This window comes from Acanthopagrus latus, chromosome 3 (genome assembly GCF_904848185.1).
Source record: "Acanthopagrus latus isolate v.2019 chromosome 3, fAcaLat1.1, whole genome shotgun sequence".
NCBI lineage: Eukaryota > Metazoa > Chordata > Actinopteri > Spariformes > Sparidae > Acanthopagrus > Acanthopagrus latus.
In genome coordinates, this window is record NC_051041.1 from 16,369,603 (window position 1) to 16,391,433 (window position 21,831).

Consider the following 21,831-nt stretch of genomic DNA (forward strand, 5'->3'; position numbering starts at 1 on the left):
ATCAGGTGCCAAATATTCAGTCCATCTGGTGCCATAAATCCTATTCATCAGATGCCATACACACAGTTGGTCCAGTTTTATTATGGTTCATGTTTACTTCAGGGTACTACTGATTTGCAACTGCAACTAAGAACGTGTGATGCAACAGTTAATCTAGAGACGTGCGACAAACAAACGCCTCCTGAACTCGCTGCACTTGCCCCTAGCTAAACAGTCAGTTTTGCTGATAGATGACAGTAACACCAGGCTGACTGGGGGACTCATTGCTAGTAGTGATCTGGGACTGAGGACATAACACAGAGATGGAGAAGAAAGATGAAAACAGGGAACAGTGGAGGAAGAAAAGGGAATATATTCTGGCAGCAGCAGGCAACGTGGTAGGCATTGGCAACGTGTGGAGATTCCCCTACCTGTGCTATAAAAACGGAGGAGGTGAGCTGAGCTTTACATGATTGTACCATTGATGAAAAGCATTCATGAGGTCTTTACAGGTAAAGGTAATCCATTATCTGTTTCTTTATCACATTCACAGTATATTAAGAAGCTGGGGAATTTTTGCAATACTTTTATTGGAATAAATTTAAATGTCATGTGGGATTTCCAAACAAGTGCTAATTTCGATAGGATAGCATAGACTTGCAGAGCAAGGAGTCCTAGTTTAGGAGTGATTTAGGTAACTTCTCATGGCAACCTCGAGCAAGAAAGAGATCAAAATGCACCCTTAGTTATAATGGGCAGGATATCAGAGTTAGAGAGAGAAATCACAAGAATTAGTCTCTATTAAGACGCTGCAATAATAAATATAATTTAAGCTCATGGACATCTCTGTTTACTTTAATAGAGCCTTTAAAATACAGGCCTCCTTACAGATTACCCTCCTCACATGTTGAAGTTCTATACTTATTCATTGACATTTATTTACCTTGCTGGTAATTTTAGTACGCCTCCTTAATCTAACTGATGTTAACAAGCATACAACAATACTTAAAAGAGGTAACCAGTGAGGAGAGTTATATGAGAAGTGGGGGAGGCCCAGTCACTGTTGTTTAAGTGAGTGAATGTTAGAAAAAGAAAATTGTGAACCACTTTTTGTCATGACTAAGAAGAGAAGTTGAGAACTACAATTAATCCCATCTTGTCAAGAAACAAAATTCTAGTTTTTATTGTCAAAGTTCTAAAATGCTAGTGCTGGGCTATCGGACATTGAAACAACTCATTTTTTTTCTAGTCCAGGGTTATTTAACTAAAATTCAACAAGGTGCAGTTAGACAAAATTTCCTGAAGCAAAGGTCCAGAACTTCATAATGTCTAACTTGCGTTATGATTAAGTGTGCTATAATTTATATTGAAGTAGTAGTAGTTGTATCAATGTCTGCATGTAATCAACAACTGACTGTCAAATCAAATAAAGACAGAATAATTCTTAAACATTTTGACAATATTTATTGCCAACTAACACTTCATTATACAGATGTATAATACCGTATAAATGTATTATTTTATTCTCTCTTCATAGGAAAAGAAGGGCTGCATTTAAAAATGAAATAGTGAAAATAAATAAGACAGCTTTTTAAGGTTGTGCATATCAAATGTATTCATTTTTGAAAACGTGTTTTTCTTTGTTAATATTTCACAGTACCTCAGTTCAGACTTGAGTTTGAATGTTTGAGCAAAAACTTTGTGCTTTTTCTCATAGTGTTGTCTCACATTGACACATTTTATGAGTGCCACGGTCTCTGAGAATATGAGACAAACTGGTTTTGTGCTTCCAGTGGGAAGAATTAACATGAATGAGTTTGTCCATTCTTGGTTGAAAGTGCCATGGGTTGTTATTTTTCTCTGTTATCTCCAGCTCGCCCGTCTCTCTGTCTTCTCTCCCCACTGTACCAGTCACTGGTCTTTCCATCTGTCTGTATTCAGAGTCGCAATGTTTATCGCCTGGAATGCACCGATTTGATAGGCTGAGTTGTATCACGTGGGATGGCTTTAGTTATAAAATACAATTAGAATTTTGTTAAGGGAGACTGAGAGAGATGGCCTGTGGCTACAGATTAAGTGGAAAGACTACAAACATCCTGAAACAAAGGTGTCCCACCTGATGTAAATGCCACAGGGCAAAATCATATACCCCAGCAAACCATGTTAGCTCAGCCTGCCTGGAAGCCTTTTCGTCTTGTAAATAAAGTCTCCAGTTTACAGCATCAACCTGATAAATGAATGAGCCGGGCTTTGAGGCTAACATTGGCTAGGTTGAAGGTGAATTTTGTTGTTTTAGGGAAGAAATTTGAAAGATCATCAGTGTCTGAAACTAAATAATAAAATTCAAACCTTGTGTTTTTATGGCTGAATAAACTGAATGAATAAAATGAGCTTAAAGGACGACCCAGTTTAAACTGCTTTGCTTTGTTTATATGTTGCAGACCCTGCCACCCTTCTAGCTTTAAACTGTGTTCTGGGACATTATTTTCTTCTCAAAACAACAGTATATTAAATTTGTCAGTTCAGTGCAAGGCTGTGATCAGCAAATTAAAAGAGCAATCTGTAGTTACGGTGTTGACTGTTAATGAGAAGAGAAAAGTCTTCATTGGCTGATTTCTTTTCTGCCTAAACAAGCTCAATGATCAAACTCTTTGATTTCATGACCAAATAAATGCAGTAAACAAACTGAGCTTAAAGGAAAACAATATTTCTGCCGTTTTACTTTGTTCATATGTGGCAGACCCTGCCACCCTCCTAACTTCAAACTGTGTTCTGGGACACTCTTTTCCTCTCAGAACAGCTTGTTCATTCACTTATGGGGGGAATAATGTATTATTACCTTATTAATATTGTGAATATTAACACTTTTGTTTGAATTTCTTCAACAAAATACATAGTGCTCCTTTAATGTTAAGCTAACATCAGTTCATTAATTTCAAAACCCTGAAATTTGCAGGGCTTTGCAATTAATACTGTTACTTGTCCCAGGGAACATTTGGTTTGTATCATATCATAGTCATAACCATAGAAAAACCACCAAACAACACTAGTCAATCCTTGCATCCCTCTTAAATATGCATTCTACGATTCCCTCAAACCACTACACTCACCATCCACCCCAAACCGCAAACTTGAGCTTACACACCTACCACGTGAATGTGCACTCTTACTGGAAAACAGCACCAAACAGCAAAATCCTCCTAAGATGCCACCATATCTGATGCATGAGCCATGTAAATCTTGGGTTTGCTTGTCTGTCAGTTTAAGGGTTAGGGTTACGGTAAACCTTTGCAGAAAACAATGAGGTATTCAAAAAATGTTCAACATATACTGGATAGAATATTTTTGATTTAGATGTGTTTAATATTTACATTACCACAAATTTTAAAAAATGTAAATATAAAATGTGAAATTAAAATAACAAAAGATATCAGACTGAGCTTTAGCTTTGCTACTGGTGATTAGGCCACTCCTCAATATTATATCCCAGAATGAAAACATAAACTTACAGGTAATGGTTGCAGCTTCATGCCTTATAAAACTTAAAATATTGAATACTCTCACAGTATTCCCATCTATCCAGCATAGTAAATTCAATGAATTCCATGTTTAATCAATACTTAACATGCTTCCATCTTGCGTAACTCCAGAGATGTAACTAAATCGTGATTGAGAACTATTGTGTAATGTAGATCCAATATATAGTTGTGTTCCACTCCCACATTTGTTGGGCAAAAGTCACAAATTATAGCCACAGAAGCAGCTAACAGTGAAACACAGCCACAGTAGAGAGATTAACTGCAAGCTAGTATAACAATTTACCGTTAGGCCTCTGGCTAATTGCTGACCTCTAACTGTAAAGGAAGAGCACTCAATGATGCAGAGGCTTATTATCAAATCGAATGATTTTAAAGGAGGACAACATTTTAACCAAAACTATCACAATTAAAATGACTAAAACTAATAAGCATTTTTAATTGCACACAACACTCAGCTGATTGACGGTTGCAATAGAAATCGCTGTAGCATGTTTATACTTTTTTTAAAAAATTTCTATAGTTACCAGATAGGTTATCTGTGTGTTGTGATCACTTTGATTTCTGGGTTGTGTTGGGTCAGAGATGTGAGCACATCTTGAGAGAAATCAACCACAAACATTATCCCAGCACTATCTAAACTGTAGTGTTTCATTAACTCACTGTCACTCTGTGTTTGGAGAATATTTCTCCTCACTCTTCGTCTATCTACAATTTTCTCCTCAGCTTAGAAACTCTCAAGTCTCTAAAACAGGGGTATTCAATTCAAATTAGGTTGGGGCCACTGCTGGTACTATCATCCTATAGGAGGGCTGTTTCAGTACCCCAAGAAAGTGCAATATTTCTAAGTTTAGTTTTTGTTTACATTATTAACGCAATAATACAAAAATTCAATCAGCATACAATTCTGTATGATTAGTTTTTTAAAGGTTAGTGCAACTTTTCCTCTACTTTTAAAGGGGCACTTTGTACTTTTGGAGAAGACGTTCTCTTAGAGTTCATATTTATGAATTAATGACACAAACTTTTTCAACATGTCAATGAACAAGCTGTTCTCAGAGGACTATAAAGTCCCACAACACTGTTTGAAGCTAGAAAGGTGGCAGGGTCTGCCACATATGAACAAAGTAAAACAGCATAAATATCATTGTCCTTTAAGGTCAGTTTGTTTATTGCATTTATTCGGTCATGAAAACAAAGAGTTTGATCATTAAGCTTGTTTATTTGATTACTTAAAAATCAATAGTCCAACAGTGGACACCATGATTAAAACTGGAGATGTCTACTCCGTGCAGCTGCTGCAGAGTCCCGGCACAGAGTAACTGGAGTCACATTTCGCTTTTAACATGGAGAGAGTTGGACAGCTGACTGACAGGACTATGGCAGAGGATTCATTACCAAAGGGAAACGTTAAAGCACCTGTTTGGCAACCCTAACCCTGCCCAATAAAGGGTTTTAAACCCAGTGATGATAAGGAACTTCAGTTGTTACATCACTGAGAGGTTGGAGGTGTGCATTATGTTGCTGTCAGCTTTTCATCAAACAGCTCCTTCTTGTTCGATATTCCTGCAGGGTAAATACATCATGAAACTACTCCCTGGACCTCCGGGGGCCGGCAGTTTGAGAAACCTGATGCTAAAAGTCCTCCTCGCTTCTCGTTGCACGCAGCAGCTTTCTTAAGGGCTAAGATGCTTTGTGAATAACTTTACTAGTTGCAGTCTTAATTTTTAGGAAAATTTCTTCAAAAACTTCTTAATACCATGAATTTTCTTTGGAAGCTTTATGAATGCGACCCCTACTCCTCTCAGAACCCATTGACTATCGTCCAATGATCCTTTAGCTTACTTTTAGTCTGTTTCAGATTTATTTACATTTATATTTTGATAAATTAAGATTAATTTCTCAACTCTAACTCCATTCTCATTTGTCACGTTGCTGATCAGACTGTTAAACAATGGGATTAGGAAGAAGGAGCCTTGCTCTGCTTGCCGCTGTCTATGTTTCAGATGTCTGCAGGCTACAACTGAAGCCTGAAAAGATTTGATGTGCCATCAGGAAACATAGTGAAGCAGCATTTCAGCCATCCTGTTGTAGTTTCATTTGTCCACTGAAACAGCTCAACATTTTCTTTCAGCACTCATTCTCCCCTCAGGATCAAATCTTACGACTACCATTGATTTAACTTGTTCACTCCTTTGGTCTGAATGCCTTCAAAATGAATGAAATTCAACTGTATGTGCAATGTGTGTTCATTAGCAAATGTAAGCATGGAAACATGCTAATGTATATGCTGAAATTGTTAAATAATTTTAAAAAATACTCAATATAGTAATCTAACTTTTTATTGTTAACTTTTGATTTCAAAATTCTTGCACACCAGAAATTCTGATTGATCGATGGATTTGATCTGCAATTATGAAATTATTATAGCTGGGGTTGCTAATTCTGTTCAATTAAATCCAGACAGAAATCAAAATATTATATGCTTTTGAGAAACAAAGCAAACCAATACAAGGTTTCTAGCAGCAACAACAGTACAAATCAATATTCATGTTCGTCTGTGAATCACTGAGGGTAACAGAACAAACACGTAGCAGGCCCACCACTAATCTTGATGATTTAGCTTTACCTTATCTAATGTTACTATAGCCAGCTGCTGCTAGCCAACCAGCAATGTGTTACAACATCAAAATACACTTTTAAAACAATGTCTGAATACTAACAAAGCTAGCTTGAGAGTTATAAGCACTAGAAATGGCTATGTAGGTTGTTTACATTCAGTGTGATAGTATTAGGTGTTTACTCACAAGTGAATGAGACACGAAGAGTTACACAGTTACACAAGAGTTACATTGATGACAGACTTTTTCTCAACCTAGAATGAAATTAATATCTTTTGATGTTGGACATAGCCTTACTGTGTATTTGTTGTGCTGTTGTGACAATAAAAAAAAAATATATGACTAGATATATCCTGTCCCCCACAAGCACATCACAAGAAATAAATAAAATCTTCATATTACATTTCCTACAAGACATAGGCCTCAAGATTAAGGGATAATCGAGGACTTGTTTTAGTGAGTACTTTAGCAGTAAGAATAGTTAATTGATCAAATTAATAGGAAACATTTCACGTATTGCCCTGTTTATTTCTGTCTGTGCAGGTGCCTTCCTGTTACCCTACTGTATCTTCGCCTTGCTATGTGGCGTGCCACTCTTCCTGATGGAGACTGTGATTGGTCAGTGCACGCAGGAAGGCTCCGCTACCTGTTGGACAAAGCTCTGCCCACTGGCACAGGGTAATCACTTTTTTTCTGCTAAAGTCACCTTTAATGACAAAATGTCAAAGTTCTATGAGTCTGTCTTTGAAAGATGTCGCCACAATTTGAGTGTGGAGATAAACGCATTCAGAGGCCAAGGCTCAGAAACACAAATCATGGGCAAAAAGAGATTCCACGTGGACTTTTTCAAGGGCAGTACACGTGGCTCAGCCTGATAGCAGGGAAGAGAGAAAGACAGATGTGTGAGCAGGCACAGTTGTGTATGTACCCATGTTATTGCAAAGGCAGAGTCAGCACCTGTGCTCAAATCTTTCCAGTGTCTGATAGTTACGACTTTTCTCAACAGCATTTAGTCTCTGTTGATATTTAGTCTTCACTGCTGGAAGAGTAGAGAAACCAGCCTTGCATGTTGTGGCAAAGGCCATCAAATCCTTTAAGGCCAGCACAGGATGTGCTTGCTATGACTTTGCCTCGGTCCAAAAATCTTTGGCACCGTTTCAACCGCAATTGCAGTGCTCGCTCAGATTACCAGTCAGTCAGCTGCTACTGAACTGACAGCTGTGGGACAGGGAGGGAAACTTCAAATGTGTTATGAATCCACATCTGAGACATGTCAATGTTTTATCTGGAGTGGCACTAGTAGGGCACTGACTTATACTGGAGTAGCATCAAGTATATTTGCATTCACATTTAGCAGAAGCTTTTGTCCAAATCAACTCACAGTTATTCAGACATATACTGATGGTGGTGGCTGCCATGCAAGGTCCCAACCAGCACATCAGGAGCAGTTTTGGGTTTAGTATCTTGCCCAAGGACACTTTGACATGTAGACGACGGGAATCAAACCAGCGACAATTACAATTACAAACGTGAACTGAAGCTTCCATACTTTATTCCTTCTTTATTGTACCACTCAAATTAGCTACATACAAAATAAAATTTCAATCTGCTTTTATAAAGCAGATTAGCTTGAACGAAGCTCACCAGTTCCATTGATGATTTAAACACACAAACACGCACACATACACAATTGAGATTGAAAAATGAACTAACAAATAAAATCTGGTACTTTATTTCTCCAAGCAGAAGTCATGTCAGTTAACGAGGCATGGGTTGCTCAATGATATTTTTATAATGCTCATCCATAAGAAAATACATTCACTTATTATTAATTTATATTATTTTTTAATACAGGCTGGAAGACACTACATTATAATGTTAAATGTATCTTCCAGATCCACTTAACCACACAACAAATGCAATTTCATAACACTTGCAAATTATTCCACCCTCCAAATATTTTAAACACAGATTATAATTTAGCATAGCCCCAGCAAATGATTTGCCTGAAAGTATCTGGGACAACTGTTATCACAGTAGAGCTTAAACTGAGTTTTTTGTGTGCTGTCCCCCTCCAGGGACAGGCTTTTCTATCATAATGATCCAGCTGTATTCCAGACTGTACAGCATTGTTCTGGCCTGGGCATTCCTATACCTCATCTACTGTTTTAGAGACCCTCTACCCTGGGCAACCTGCAGCAATCCATGGAACACAGGTCGGTATCAGATCAGAGTGGTGATCAGATTAGTGAAATGAAAGGGCATAGCTGTCTTGCTGAAAGGATTCACTGTTTTGTTTTGATTAACAATATGAAACAGACATGCACCCCTTTACATTAATGTCATGACTACATGTTGGTGTAATCTCTGAAAATATTCTGATCACTTATCAGAATCAGGGGGGAAATTGTTTAAAATTATATCATTATTATAAACAATATTATTATTGTTTATGCAGAAGTCGTGATGGCAATCTCTCTAGGTTGGACCTGTAACATTACTGTATCACTTCCAACACAGCACAAGTTTTAATTGAATGCCATGAAATACACACAGGCTGCAGCAGCACAAAGTAAAGCATGCCAAGAGAAATGCATGTAAAGTACCACCTTCTGAGATCAGTATCATAAATATAACATTACACAATCTTAATCTCTTTTGCACAAAGACAGTAAAATCACTGAGGCCCAGACTTGGTATTTCCACCCATAATGATGAAGTGGAAAGCTCTAACTACAGGAGATACAAGAGACATTGAGGACGCATTTGGAATCTGACCACTCAGACCAACTTCAGAGGTGGTCTGGGCCGCATATTCATACATTCCCATAGTAGTGTGTGTGTGTGTGAGTGTGTCCTCTGGGAAACAACAACAGACAGAATGGATTATACACTGTCTGATTTCCATGTGGCTCACTGGGTTACATGTTTGGTCTCTTTCCTAACCTGCCAATATTAGCGGCAGATGATTGTGAACACGCTGGATTAACTAACCACTGAACTAGTTAGTACTATATCCACAGTCTCCTATAAAATATTCCATGATGACGAGTTCCCATCTAACTGAAACAACTGGAAAAAAAAAACAAAAAACAGATATACGCGTGTGCATGAATGTGAACGTGTATATGCATGTGTAAGTGGGTGTGGTGTGGTGTGTATGTGTTTGTATGTGAAAAGGAGGTAGACAAAGTAACAATAATGTTGACTTAGGGTGAAAACCTTAAAGCAGCCACTTATTTACATGACAATCCAATAGAAAGACTAGAAAAACATGTCTCAAGTCTGCAAAATATCAATGCCGTAGCAAGAAAAGGGAACAGATTACACTTTTTTTCCTTCTGAATCTTTATCGTACAAGTCCAGACTATGTGTGTATGAAGACTTATGTGAACACATAAATCCCTAACCTATTGTTTTACATATGATTAAAAATTATATTTTTATGTTACCATTTATTCTTTCCTGTCCTTTCCATCTTCCATTTTTAATTAATTCAACTACCAAAAAATGTTGTGCTGAGACTGAAAATAAGAACCACCTGATTATCATTCTGATGAGCATTTCAGTGATATGGTATGAGGATTGATAATCAGTGTGATCATTTGCCTTCCCATCACCAGACAGATGTGTGGAGCTCACCTCTGCAAACAGGACTGCAGTAGACAGTGGCAATCAGACAGTAAACTGGACGTCAGACAAGTCTTCAGTTTCTGAGTTCTGGGAGTGAGTTGAAGTCATAATAAACCATTACTTCAGTTGAGTGGTGCACCAATTGCTAACTCAATTCACCTCATTTGGAGACTTGCAAAAAGGTGTGTTACCAGTAACTCTTCAGGCATGTAACATCACTGACTGTCTTGTGTGTCAACACAGGAGAGGAGTGCTATCCATGTCAAGGGGAATAGAGGAGGTTGGTAGGGTACAGTGGGAGCTACTGCTGTGTCTCCTTGCCAGCTGGGTGGTCTGCTACTTCTGCATCTGGAAAGGGGTCCGCTCTACAGGAAAGGTCTGGACAAACCATACGCTGTAGTTTAAATCTAACTTGGGGAAATTCAGTTTTCACATTTTATTTTAACTACACTACATGGGCCCAAAATACACACAGATGCATTAACATGTAATAGATGTCAGAGACATGGCTGGCACATAGAATTTAGGATTGTGGTACCTTGCTCATGGGCATCTCAGCAGTGCTGTGTAGTGGTGACTGGCACCTTTGCATCAAGAAAGTCAAGAGTAAGGATGTAAAGTGAGTTTGTTGAGGTGTTTGGTGAGGTCTTTCATACAATCAACATGCAGACAGCTCCCTCTGTTGGAAACATTGTAAATAGCAGTAAATTAGGAGGTCTGATTTTTCTTTGTAATACTGTCTGCAGTAGTAAGTGTGTGTTGCACTGGTTTAATTAATATTATTTTGTGCAATACCTTATTTATATTGTATTTTCACTTCATTTTATGTCACTTGCTTTTGTGTTCACTGTTTTTATTGTATCTTTAATGTCTGTGCAGTGCCTCATTTACATTGTATTTTTAAATTTTTTAAATAGTCTTGCCTTTCCTAGGGCACCAAATTGGTCAGGGCTGGCACTGGCACTGGCAGAAGAAAATAATTAGTGCTTCTAGAACCTAATGCAGTGATTGTATATGGCTAGCTATATGCTAAATATCCACTTCAATTTCAGGTGGTGTATTTCACAGCTGTGTTCCCCTATGTGACGCTGGCCATCCTGCTGGTTAGGGGATTGACCCTGCCAGGAGCCTTGCAGGGTGTCATCTACTATTTGTATCCAGATCCTTCCCGTCTGGCAGACCTTCAGGTGAGACACCTTGAACAAATTGTTTGTGAAGTGGTATAGTGGTGTATAAGATGAAGGGTTTTTTTTATTATTATTATTTTATGATGAACTGTAAGTGTCACATCTACCTTGGGTGAGTTACTACTGGATATGTGTGAAGAATTTACCTGACTAAAACAAAACCCGGTGTGACACACTGTGATTTTCCGTCTTTGTTAATTAGGTGTGGCTGGAGGCTTGTGCTCAGGTATTATTTTCATATGGTGTTGCATCAGGAAGCATAATCACATTGGGAAGCTACAACAAAGTCAAAAACAACTGTTACAGGTGAGCCATGTCATCAGTAGTTCCACTAACATGAGCTGATGCCAAGCTTTTTCTTACAATGCTGTGTTAGTGATGGGTGTGGCATGCTCTATCAGTTCCTGATCTGTATGACAATCTATTTGTGTGTGTGTGTGTGTGTGTGTGTGTGTGTGTGTGTGTGTGTGTGTGTGTGTGTGTGTGTGTGTGTGTGTGTGTGTGTGTGTGTGTGTGTGTGTGTGCAGGGACAGTCTGTGGTTGTGTGTGCTCAACAGTTGCACCAGCTTTGTTGCAGGCTTCGCAGTCTTCTCATCTCTGGGCTTCATGGCCCACGAACAGGGGATGCCCATCAACATGGTGGTCAAATCAGGTATAATGTGAAGGCCAACACTGCTTTCTCTGTTGGACACGAGAGTCAAATTTCCATTCACATGTATGGAAAAAGACACCTGGACACTGTCCATGTCACTTGCACTTAAATTTAATGACAATAATGTATCGCTACTTAGAACTTAAGCAGGTTATCTCACAAGACACTGGGGGTGGGGGGGGGGGGGGGCTCTCTTAAACAGGGTTGTGGACTCGTGTGGCCAAATCTGGCCACATTGTAGGCAGACATCCCTCACAATCCCATCAAACACAAGTTTGTGTATCAATCAGTGCATGTCAGTACACAATATACATAGTATACAAGTACAAGTGGAATACAGAAGTAGGGCTGGAGTTTGATGTGTCATCAAGAGCCTAGATTACATTACTCATGGGGGGGAAAATGTGTCAAAAAATTGCCCATTTCATGATGTCACATTAAGAAGTAAGTCATCTCAACCACTACAAAGCATGGTCTAATATTTCAAAGGGTACATCTTCACAATAGAACTCCCAAAACAACAGGAATTTCCTAGTGCAGAATTTACAGAACATAATCTTTATTCTAGAGCTGGTCCCTTGACAAGTCTGCAAGACAATAAACAAAAATCTATTGGAAGTGGAGAGGACAACAATTGAAATGTCCCCTCGCTCCTCCAGGTCCCGGGCTGGCTTTCATCGCTTTTCCACAAGCTGTAGCCATGATGCCTGTTCCTCAGCTGTGGGCTGCTTGTTTCTTCATCATGCTCTTTCTGTTGGGACTTGACACAGTGGTAAGACGAAGAAAACACACAACATAGACCTATTGTTGGTGACCTGCACAAAATTTGATGTATGAAGATATGCTAGTTCAATGAAAAACATCGTCAGACTGCAGATTACAAAAACCCTCACAAAATGTGGAGTATTTAATTTAATTAGCGTAGTGCCCTTTCAAAAGATGCTCTTAAAAAATAGAACATATAATGTATTTCTGTTGATTGAACTATTCAGCATACAATTAGAAATAAAGCTCCACCATAAACAGACATTTGCCTCTTCAATAATCCACCCCTGAACACCACAGCCAAGGTTGGCTCTTAGTTCATATTTGGTCAGCACTGCCTAATATTGTACAGAATTTGTTGAGCAGTGTGTGTTCAGAATCCACTTTCTTCCCTGTAGTAGCAGTGTATATTTAAACTTTGGAAAAGTCTGTAACATGGTTATATTGAACTGCATACTGCTAGCAAAGTTATTCATTTTGGCGTATTAGTTGCTAGTGTTGGTTAACCACAGCGGTTGTACTGTTGTGTATTAGGGCTGAACAATATGGACACAATTTCATATCTCGATATTCATACCAGATATCTTGATATCAATATGATACAATATGTTCGGTGAAAACCAAGCATTTTTCAGAAAAATAAAGAGAATATTTTAAGCCATATACAAATGGTTGATAGAGAAATCATTACCAAATTACCACAAACTCACTACAAAGACGATGATCTGAATAAGTTGCAAAATTTGTCACTAGTCGCTTTTTAGAAATAAAGTCGCTAAGAGGGTCTGAAAAGTCACTAAATGTAGCGAGAAAGTAGGAATGTTGGCAACACTGTGTGTGTGTGTGTGTGTGTGTGTGTGTGTGTGTGTGTGTGTGTGTGTGTGTGTGTGTGTGTCTCCCTCACTCCCGCCCTCATGTTTGTCATTGGCTGGCTTCAGCTGTCGATCCACAGCAAGCATGAAATGAGGTTTGTAGTTGGCTGGCCTTAGCGGTGCATTCACGGGCAATCGTAAAAATGACGTTTGTTGTAACTGCCAGAGCTGTACATGCAGGGCGAGCGGGGAAATCTATATCGTTTATATTGTTTCTTTTTCGATATTAATATCTTTAATGTTCATATCTAGATATAGATACGATAACGATATATCGTTCAGCCCTGGTGAGTATAGGTTAAAGTGAAACTCTCGCCAAAATGCAATCTAGGCTTTTTTTGTGAATGTATTTGAGCCAAACCTTCCTGTAAAAGCATAATTACGACGAAATAGGCCGTTTTAAGATTAACTGTATTTTCATTTTCGTCTCAAACTAATTTTCAATGGGAGTGCTATGGGCACTTTTATGCTAGCATCAAAATCTCTTTTTTTATGAAAGTTATGTTTTATGAAACTTATGTTTTATGAAACATGAAACTTTGCTCGTAGTATCACCAGGGTCTCTACACCCAACTGAACCACATACACTCTACCCAGACATCGATTCACGAGTAAGTCTGGGCTGCCATGACGACGGCTAGAGGAAGAAGCTACTGCTAACGTGAGTTATTTTTAGCAAACTCTGTGTACAAAAACAATGTTCTCAATGCTGGTGTTCATGTGCAGAGACCCTGCTGATACTATGAGCAAAGTGTCATATTGTGTCGAATCTTCTTATTGTTTTAAAAATGGAGATTTTGAGGCTAGCGTAAAAGTGCCTGTAGCACTCCCATTGAAAATGAATTTGCGCTGAAAACGAAAATACTGTCAATCTTAAAAGTGCGTCTTTCATCGTAATTGTGCTGTTACACCAAGGTTTGACTCAAATACACTCACAAAAAAAGTCTAGGTTGCATTTTTGGCGAGAGATTCACTGTAGCAGGATCCAGTCTGAAGCCTACTGAACTGCTCACATGGTCATTGGGGTATCAAACATGTCATGTATGTGGATATTTATGAGAACAGAAAAATGATTTGCTATATACTTGCATCCAGTAGATTATATCCAGAGACTTGTTCTAGCAACTAAAGCGTCTTTAACTATTCAACTATTGGATGTATTTGGTAAGGATATTTGTAGTCGAAGAAAATGGCTTCTATTGACTTTTCCACTGTATGATTTTGGTCACTGACTGTTCTACCGATTATTCCAGAAATATTTATTGTTTGACTTTTGCTTCATTTAAAATCAAGTAATATACAGTAAAGAAAGCAAGACAAGACTCTTAAATTAACAATTATGTTGCATTTTGGTAACTGGTGGATACAGAAGCAGAGACATTAGATTTGGTGTTGAGTAAAAGGTTTATTATCACAAAGCGCTGAATGACGAAGCAGGCAGGTGAGCTAGGAGAGATGACAGCCAGGGTTTAATGGTCTCGCTGAGTTTCCAGGAAGGTGCAGGTAACACAGGTGACCAGGGGAAGGCAATGGAGCAGAGAGATGTCAGAGGTAACTGCACATGAGCCAAGCCGATAATAGTGTTAACAAAGACATGAAAAAGGTTCAAGGTCCAATAACACCAGATACTACACTTGAGATAACTCTGGGGAGATCAGGGTAATGTGGCAGGAGGTGATGAGCTGATGACTGTCAGGTGTGTCTCTCTGGTGCAGCAGGAACTGGCAAGTCACGCCCATGAATGCACACAGACAAAGGGAAGGAGCAGGTGAAAGAGAAAAGGGGGGAATGGGTCAGGAAAAAACAACAGGGAATGAAAACAAGTGACATCACACACACCCTGGCACAACTAATTGGTTTCCTTTTTTGAAAATCAACATTTTTATTGCTAAAACTGTAATATCAGCTCCTGTAGTGTGCACTGAGATGAATCAAATGATGCACCTGAATTTGCATGCATCTATATTGTTTCTAGAGCATCAGTAATCATTAAAACAGCAGAATCACTTCAAAAGCATCAATACCTCTGAGGAAACAGACCTCAAATATAAATTATTATTTTCCCCAAAATCAAAATATAATAATAGTGAAGTTTAGAAAGATTGCAGAGCAGACATCAGTGAGTGGCAGGCATCCTACCTCAGCTCAGACTATTAACAGCTTATAGGTACTGCTGGCAGAGGGAGGAGTGGCTGGTTTGTCTGAGCCAGAAGCAATTAAAGGGCAATTAAAATGAGTGATAATTAAGACCCAAACAGACTCTCTACGCTACATGTTTGAATTTGCTAAAGTTGTTCTGTTTTCTCTCTGCTTGTGTGTGCTAGTTTGCAGGTTTAGAAACTCTGACATCGTCAGTGATTGACATGTTCCCAGGACAGATGCGTAGACCCTGGCGCAGAGAAATCTTCCTCATCTTCTTCTGCGCTTTCTGCTTCCTCATTCAGATCCCACTCACCACTCAGGTACTACACACCCGTAAAATCAAACTCATCAGCTAACATTCAACATATTTCACTCTGAAGGAGCAATTTCTTTTATTTTGTCCAGGGAGGAGTGTACCTGTTCCAGCTGTTTGACTACTATGGTGCTAACGGAGCATGTATCTTATTTGTGTGCCTGGTTGAGTGTGTTGCTGTTGGCTGGGCCTTTGGTGAGTGGTGTGAACATAATATTGCAATTATTCTGTAATTTACTAGAAATAATTGTACTATTCACTCATCTTTCCCCAGTAACCAGGGTGTAGATTTCAACACGATATCCTCACAATTATGCTCATTGTGCTACACCTCACAATTTACATCCAGCATTAAAGGCCAGCGGCAAAGAAGAAGATAGTGTGCCCATTATGTAAAAGGTCCATCCTCATACCAAAGGTCTGAGGCACTAAGAGGTCCGTTCATTTCAATTGTTGCTAACAAACTGTAATCATCATGCAGGGGCTGACCGGATGTGTGATATGGTTGAAGATATGACAGGACAGAGACCGTGGCTTATTTTCAAACTGTGCTGGCGTTACATCACCCCTCTGATCTGTACGGTGAGTTTCACACTGCTGCAGGAGTCACACACACAGCAGAAATGGAATTGAATAAAGAAAACTGGCCAATATTAGCAATAAGAAGGTGAATAGGAGTTCTATGGTTGCCCCGAGAGCTCAATGCACTGCATCTTCAGAAAACACACATACAAAACACAAACTAATGAGGGAAATATCTTCACCAATTTGTTAACAAAAAATGCTGCAAATAGAGAAAACTCAGCTAAATACAGTAATGCTACAAGTGCTTGTCTTGTCAAATTGGTGAAAAGGTCTACTTATTGTGTTTTGTCTATTTGTTGTGTTCTCTTACACTGTAGTGAACTGAGCACTCAGGGCCACCATAAAGTTTGCTTGTGCCACCAACCAATCTGCAATGCTTCCACGGCCCAATTTTGGGATCCATCATCATTATAATATACAACATGCAGTTGTACAAAGTGAACACAGGCAAAACATTTGACGAGAACCTCTTTCTATAGTTATCCCTGGCACTGAGCTTCGAGTTAAAACTTGTTAGAAACATGCTTGTTTACACTCAGAACATAAGTTTGGTGCGCAAAGACTGGACTTTGGGAGACATTTTCAAGACATCAAACTCAAGCAAAAGCTTCTGAAACCCCTCAAATGTGTATTTCATCTTTGGTGGGTAACTTCAGTTCATGGCATAGATAAAGCCCATGAGCTGAAGACAAACCTTTGCCACATATCTACAATCATCTAGAACCTCAATTCCCTCCGCCTTCATGGGCTGCACTTTCATGTAGGACACAGATCTTCTAGCATAGTTTTTTTTTCCTCATAGTGGCATGGGTTACTTACCTGTATATTATATACAGGTATTATCACTCTCTCCAGGATATATACACAGGAAGATGTTTCTTCACTTACAGATAACTTTATTCTCCTCCTTCCTCATAAACCACCATAAGTCACCATCGAACTGTTAAATACAAAACGTTCAAAATTAAGAGATAATTTGTACATAACTGAGATACAGAATAAAAACACATATGCATGATACAACATTACAGAAATAAACGTACCTTGCTGGCTGCACACAACCAAGAGGGAATGAGTCCACTTCAAATGAGCTGTAAATATCTCTGCACAAACTTATGGTTTAAACATCTTTGCAGAGGCTTGCACACTTCTCCTGCTTCACAACTTTCTTAAACACCTTTTTCTTCCTGAGTGACATGTTACAATCAAATTCATCTCACAGGATAAAATGTAATTCCTGCTCAGTCTTAGACACAGAAAATAATTATCAATGAAAATAAATAGTATGAAAATAAAATATGTAACAACCATTAAATAATGACATAAATAATATTTGAAACTGTTTTATAGAGGTGTTAATTCAAATGTACAGCAATTTTGGAGGCTACAGTTTGTGGTGTTGTTGAATTGTGTTATAATGGCTGAACATTATTTATAGCTTTATTTTTGGACAAATTGTGAGTAATTCACCTGCACAGTCAAGCGCCTTGCATTGCTGGTGTAATATGATACTATTGTACTGTGAAAGAACACTGTTACTTCAACACACCGCAGAGACTCACTCATGCACTCCTTTACATCTACATTTACATTTAGGACATTTAGCAGATGCGACTTACAGTAACTACATTTTTCACAAGAGAGAAACCATGACATATCACCGTAAATAGAGTAAATGAAACATAGAAACAATTGTCAAGCCCTCATCTGAGGATCCTAACTGCTATTTTTCAAAGATTCTCTAAGTGTATAAGTGCGGTGATAGAAGTGCTGAAGATACAAACATACAAGCGCATACAATTTTTCACTGAGGCTGAGCAGCCTCACTCACTCACTCACTTACTCCAACCTTCAAAAACCAACCTCAAATCAAATGTTAGCTAATAACAAAACTGAAAAGGGAAGGGAACACATACACTGTATTGTAACACTACAAGAAAGAATATCAAGAGTAGCTGTAACATAGTGCAAGCACACAAGCAAGGCTGATTAAGAAGTAGCAGTAAACCAGTGATGTCAGCTGAGAGTCATTTTTTTGGGGGGGGATTGCTGATGCGTCAGAGTCCAATGGTGGTGGGAGTTCTGATGCACATCATACAATGTCATTTACAGCAAGAGAGACTTACTCCTGTTTCAGATGAAGAGGCGAGCTTCGCGACACACTGCTTTTAGCCCACCACAAGATAACCGTGCTGTAGCTCAGTTGAACAGGAACATTTCAGCACATCTGAAACATTACTGTAACACTAATATGTGGTTAAGCTGCTCCCACATCAGTGCTGGTGACTGTGTGTCCAGCCGTACCCTCAAAAAAAAAAAAAAACCTTTGACGTCACCAACTGAGTGCACACTGTTAATTAACGTTGTACAAGTACATCTTGCTTTTAACAGGTTGTACCAGTTAATACATTAACTGGTTTAGTGAATCTTACTTGGTGCGATGTTGTCTCGTCTCAGTATCAGCTGTTCTCTCTCTCTCCTGTTTATGTGTGTGTGTGTGTGTGTCTGTCTGTGTCTGTAAGCCCTGTGACCACACGTCATTTAGTTGACCAATCACATGCTTCTTCAACAGAAAACAAATAGATTTTTAAAAAAAAAAGAGCAACTCTGGCTCCCAGGCAGGAGACGGTTCCGATCATTCACTTCAGAGAGCTGGCTCTAAGAGCCAACAAATCGCTAGTGTGAACAAACAAAGGTGGCGTAAAGGCGAGTCTTCGTTCAGCCTCAGCTTTTTAGTGGAAGGCGTGGAATTAAAATTCACGTGCTTACAAGAAAATATTTCACAACATCTTTCTGACTTAGCTTTACAAGCAAACTTGAGTCAACAAAAAATATTATTATTTATTATAATGTCAGCCCCAGTGAAAGTTGTACCTCTATGAAGCTGGGGGGCTTCACAGTGTTACAGCCTGTTTGTTCCTCTGCTTTTCTTCAAGGCTTGCTTCATCTGCTCATTTCTGGACTATCAACCTCTAACATCCAGTGGGGGCTATGTGTACCCAGACTGGGCCTACAGACTAGGCTGGGTCATGGCCCTATCATCTGTGGTTCCAGTACCCATCTGGGCTGTTGTCAAGATCTGTCTCACTGAGGGCACCCTCAGGCAGGTAAGAGCACCAAAACATCCTACTTATTATTTTTACTCTGCTTTACTTTTTAAATACTTCATATTGCCACCAGCAATAAATAACATTGTATGAATTTGTTTATCATTCGTTCATATAATTACCCTTTGATCCATCAGCGACTGGCGGTCCTGTGGCATCCTGTTAAACATCCTGTCATTCCCAAGAGTATCGAAGAACAGTCCCTAAATGAAACAGAGATGAACTCAGGGTAAATATGAATGTACGTATGACAGGCAAAGAAGAACATGTTACTGAAGGCACACTGTGGAGTTCTTTGTCATGTTTCTATTCAGTGTTGTATAAAACACTGAAGATTAGTAGACTTGTGCATTTCCTTCCTCCTGCTGGCACCATCTTGCATCAGGATCCTGGCCTCTTCTAATAGTTGAATAAACCAGACTGTTGTGCTGCTTTTTGAGGTTTTAATGACAGATTTGTTTTAAATGATATGCTTAAAGTGCTACTTCATAACTCTGCACAACCCAGCTGATACACTGTATATATTTTTGGTACGTAATGTGTGCCTTATAATGTAAATGAGCATTTATTTCCAAACATGTCCAGAGTTACAAACCAAATGACAGGGAAGCCGACTTATATGCAGTAAGAAGAAAAGAGTATACTTCCAAACTAATTACACAGGGACCATCTCAGATATTAAATTATAGAAATGTTACTGTCACTATTTACATATCAGTGTCTTGTATCACTTTCTCCCTCCCAATGCATCAAATACACACACACACACACACACACACACACACACACAGACACACACACACACACACATATATATATATATATATATATATATATATATATATATATATATATATATATATTATAGTTGTGGTCAACATACACATCCACTTGGAAAGAACATGTATATCATCAGCCTTCAGTTCCAGTGATCTCTGCAACTCCCATTTTTCTGTGTTGAATGAGTGGAACATCCTAGCCACATATACTACTTTGTCACAAAAACGTTCTTGATGTTTGCAACTGAACCCTAACCCCAAAAACTGAGATACATACTGAAAGGTGATTTCTGTGTGAAATTACGCCATAGAAATTAACCAATACCACATATAGCTCAGCACAAAGACTACCAATGGGATACAGCTCTTTCAGATGCTTGTTTTTTGTTTTGTTTTTTTGTTCAGAATACAAATTCAGGAAAACAGACATGATACAAACTTGACTGTTTTTTTATTTTGTATAAATATATTTTGTTTTAGTGTTTTTTGTGCGCTTTTTATGGAACCTTGTATGAAGTCTGCACATTTTTTCTATAAAAGATTTTTTTTTTTTTTTTTCCATTCAAGGTGTCAACTTCCAATATCCAGTGCTGTAGTTGATGTCTTTGAATATGGAAAATAAATTACAGGAACATGTCCCTTTTCTTTATCCCAGAATTTTGTTGTTTTTTTTTAAATAAACACTGAATGAGAGAGCAGAAGTTGGGATGATATTATAACTAAAACACAATTAAACACAACTAAAACACATTTATTAGTAAGGATGACTTTTTAAAAAGACAGACAACAGGCATGTTGGGTTATTGTCAGCTTCCTCGTGGATGCTGGGCAGGGGTGGAAGTAAGTCATTAAAGCTACTGAAATTATTATAACTTACCCATTTTTGTGGTACTTATCAAGTCTGTATTTTTACTTACAGAAGGTATGCTTACACCACGTAATCTACTCATTTACTTTTAAAATTATGATCGAGTATAATTTGAGAGAATATCCAAACCTTCCACCTACAGTTCTGTGGCGAATAAGACTATCCCATCACACAGAGCCAATGGAAAAAAAAACCCTGACATACTGACAAAAAAAGAAAAACAAGTTGGTCTGCAGCTGACTCCAGTTCAGAGAGATGATCATGACCAACAACCAGAACAGCACGGGAGTAATTTAGAATAGATTACTTTAGACTAAAACAGAAAACCCTTTGAGTGCCTGCTATTGATAATATGTTAACCACCAACAGTTAAATAATAATTAAAACCCTCAGTTGTGTTCTAGAGGAATATTTCCAGCATTGAGTCATTAACTCTTAGTGTGAAAAGCATAATTTCATCGGCAATTTAAAATAAGTCGTCTACGGACGGATATTGCAGCAGTTTAGACAAACGCACTAACATTGGAGAGAGAATGTGGTATCAACTTCAGGCACAAGTGTGTTTTTGACCTAATTTTCCAATAAAAGCTGGTTGTGTATGGATAGCCATATGGTTCATGGTCCATCAGCTAATGTACATACTGTAATGTGTCTGTAAGATGTTGATGGAAGGGGTGTGCTAATGGACTTATGTCAGTTTAGCTGTGCATTTAGTATATTAGTGTTCCCCCCAGCATGTATTGTACTAAGCTTCTGATAGTACAAAGAGAAGACAAATATGATAAATGATGG

The 21,831-nt window shown here is 38.5% G+C and overlaps 1 protein-coding gene across 2 annotated transcripts; it reads left to right on the forward strand.

Moving 5' to 3' along the window:
• Positions 1 to 253: 253 nt before the first annotated feature.
• Positions 254 to 20,869, forward strand: LOC119017227 (sodium- and chloride-dependent betaine transporter-like). Of its 2 annotated transcripts, none has more exons than XM_037093756.1 (15): positions 254 to 432; positions 6,680 to 6,814; positions 8,215 to 8,352; positions 9,760 to 9,862; positions 10,013 to 10,145; positions 10,822 to 10,956; positions 11,159 to 11,262; positions 11,484 to 11,608; positions 12,268 to 12,380; positions 15,570 to 15,707; positions 15,793 to 15,895; positions 16,182 to 16,282; positions 19,222 to 19,392; positions 19,530 to 19,621; positions 20,738 to 20,869. In XM_037093756.1, the coding sequence occupies exons 1-15, from the start codon at positions 303 to 305 to the stop codon at positions 20,769 to 20,771; spliced, it is 1,755 nt and encodes a 584-aa protein (XP_036949651.1). In that variant the 5' UTR covers positions 254 to 302; the 3' UTR covers positions 20,772 to 20,869. The 2 variants fall into 2 exon arrangements, with proteins under 2 accessions (XP_036949651.1, XP_036949652.1); XM_037093757.1 differs by having other exon boundaries at positions 255 to 432; positions 19,530 to 19,633; positions 20,739 to 20,828.
• Positions 20,870 to 21,831: the final 962 nt, after the last annotated feature.

Bases quoted from the DNA above. Each gene is read 5' to 3' on its own strand.
- LOC119017227 (XM_037093756.1), top strand. From the start codon at position 303: ATGGAGAAGAAAGATGAAAACAGGGAACAGTGGAGGAAGAAAAGGGAA. The intron at 10,146-10,821 runs GTCTGGACAAAC...CTTCAATTTCAG, and splicing joins GGGTCCGCTCTACAGGAAAG to GTGGTGTATTTCACAGCTGT. The intron at 19,393-19,529 runs GTAAGAGCACCA...TTGATCCATCAG, and splicing joins CTGAGGGCACCCTCAGGCAG to CGACTGGCGGTCCTGTGGCA.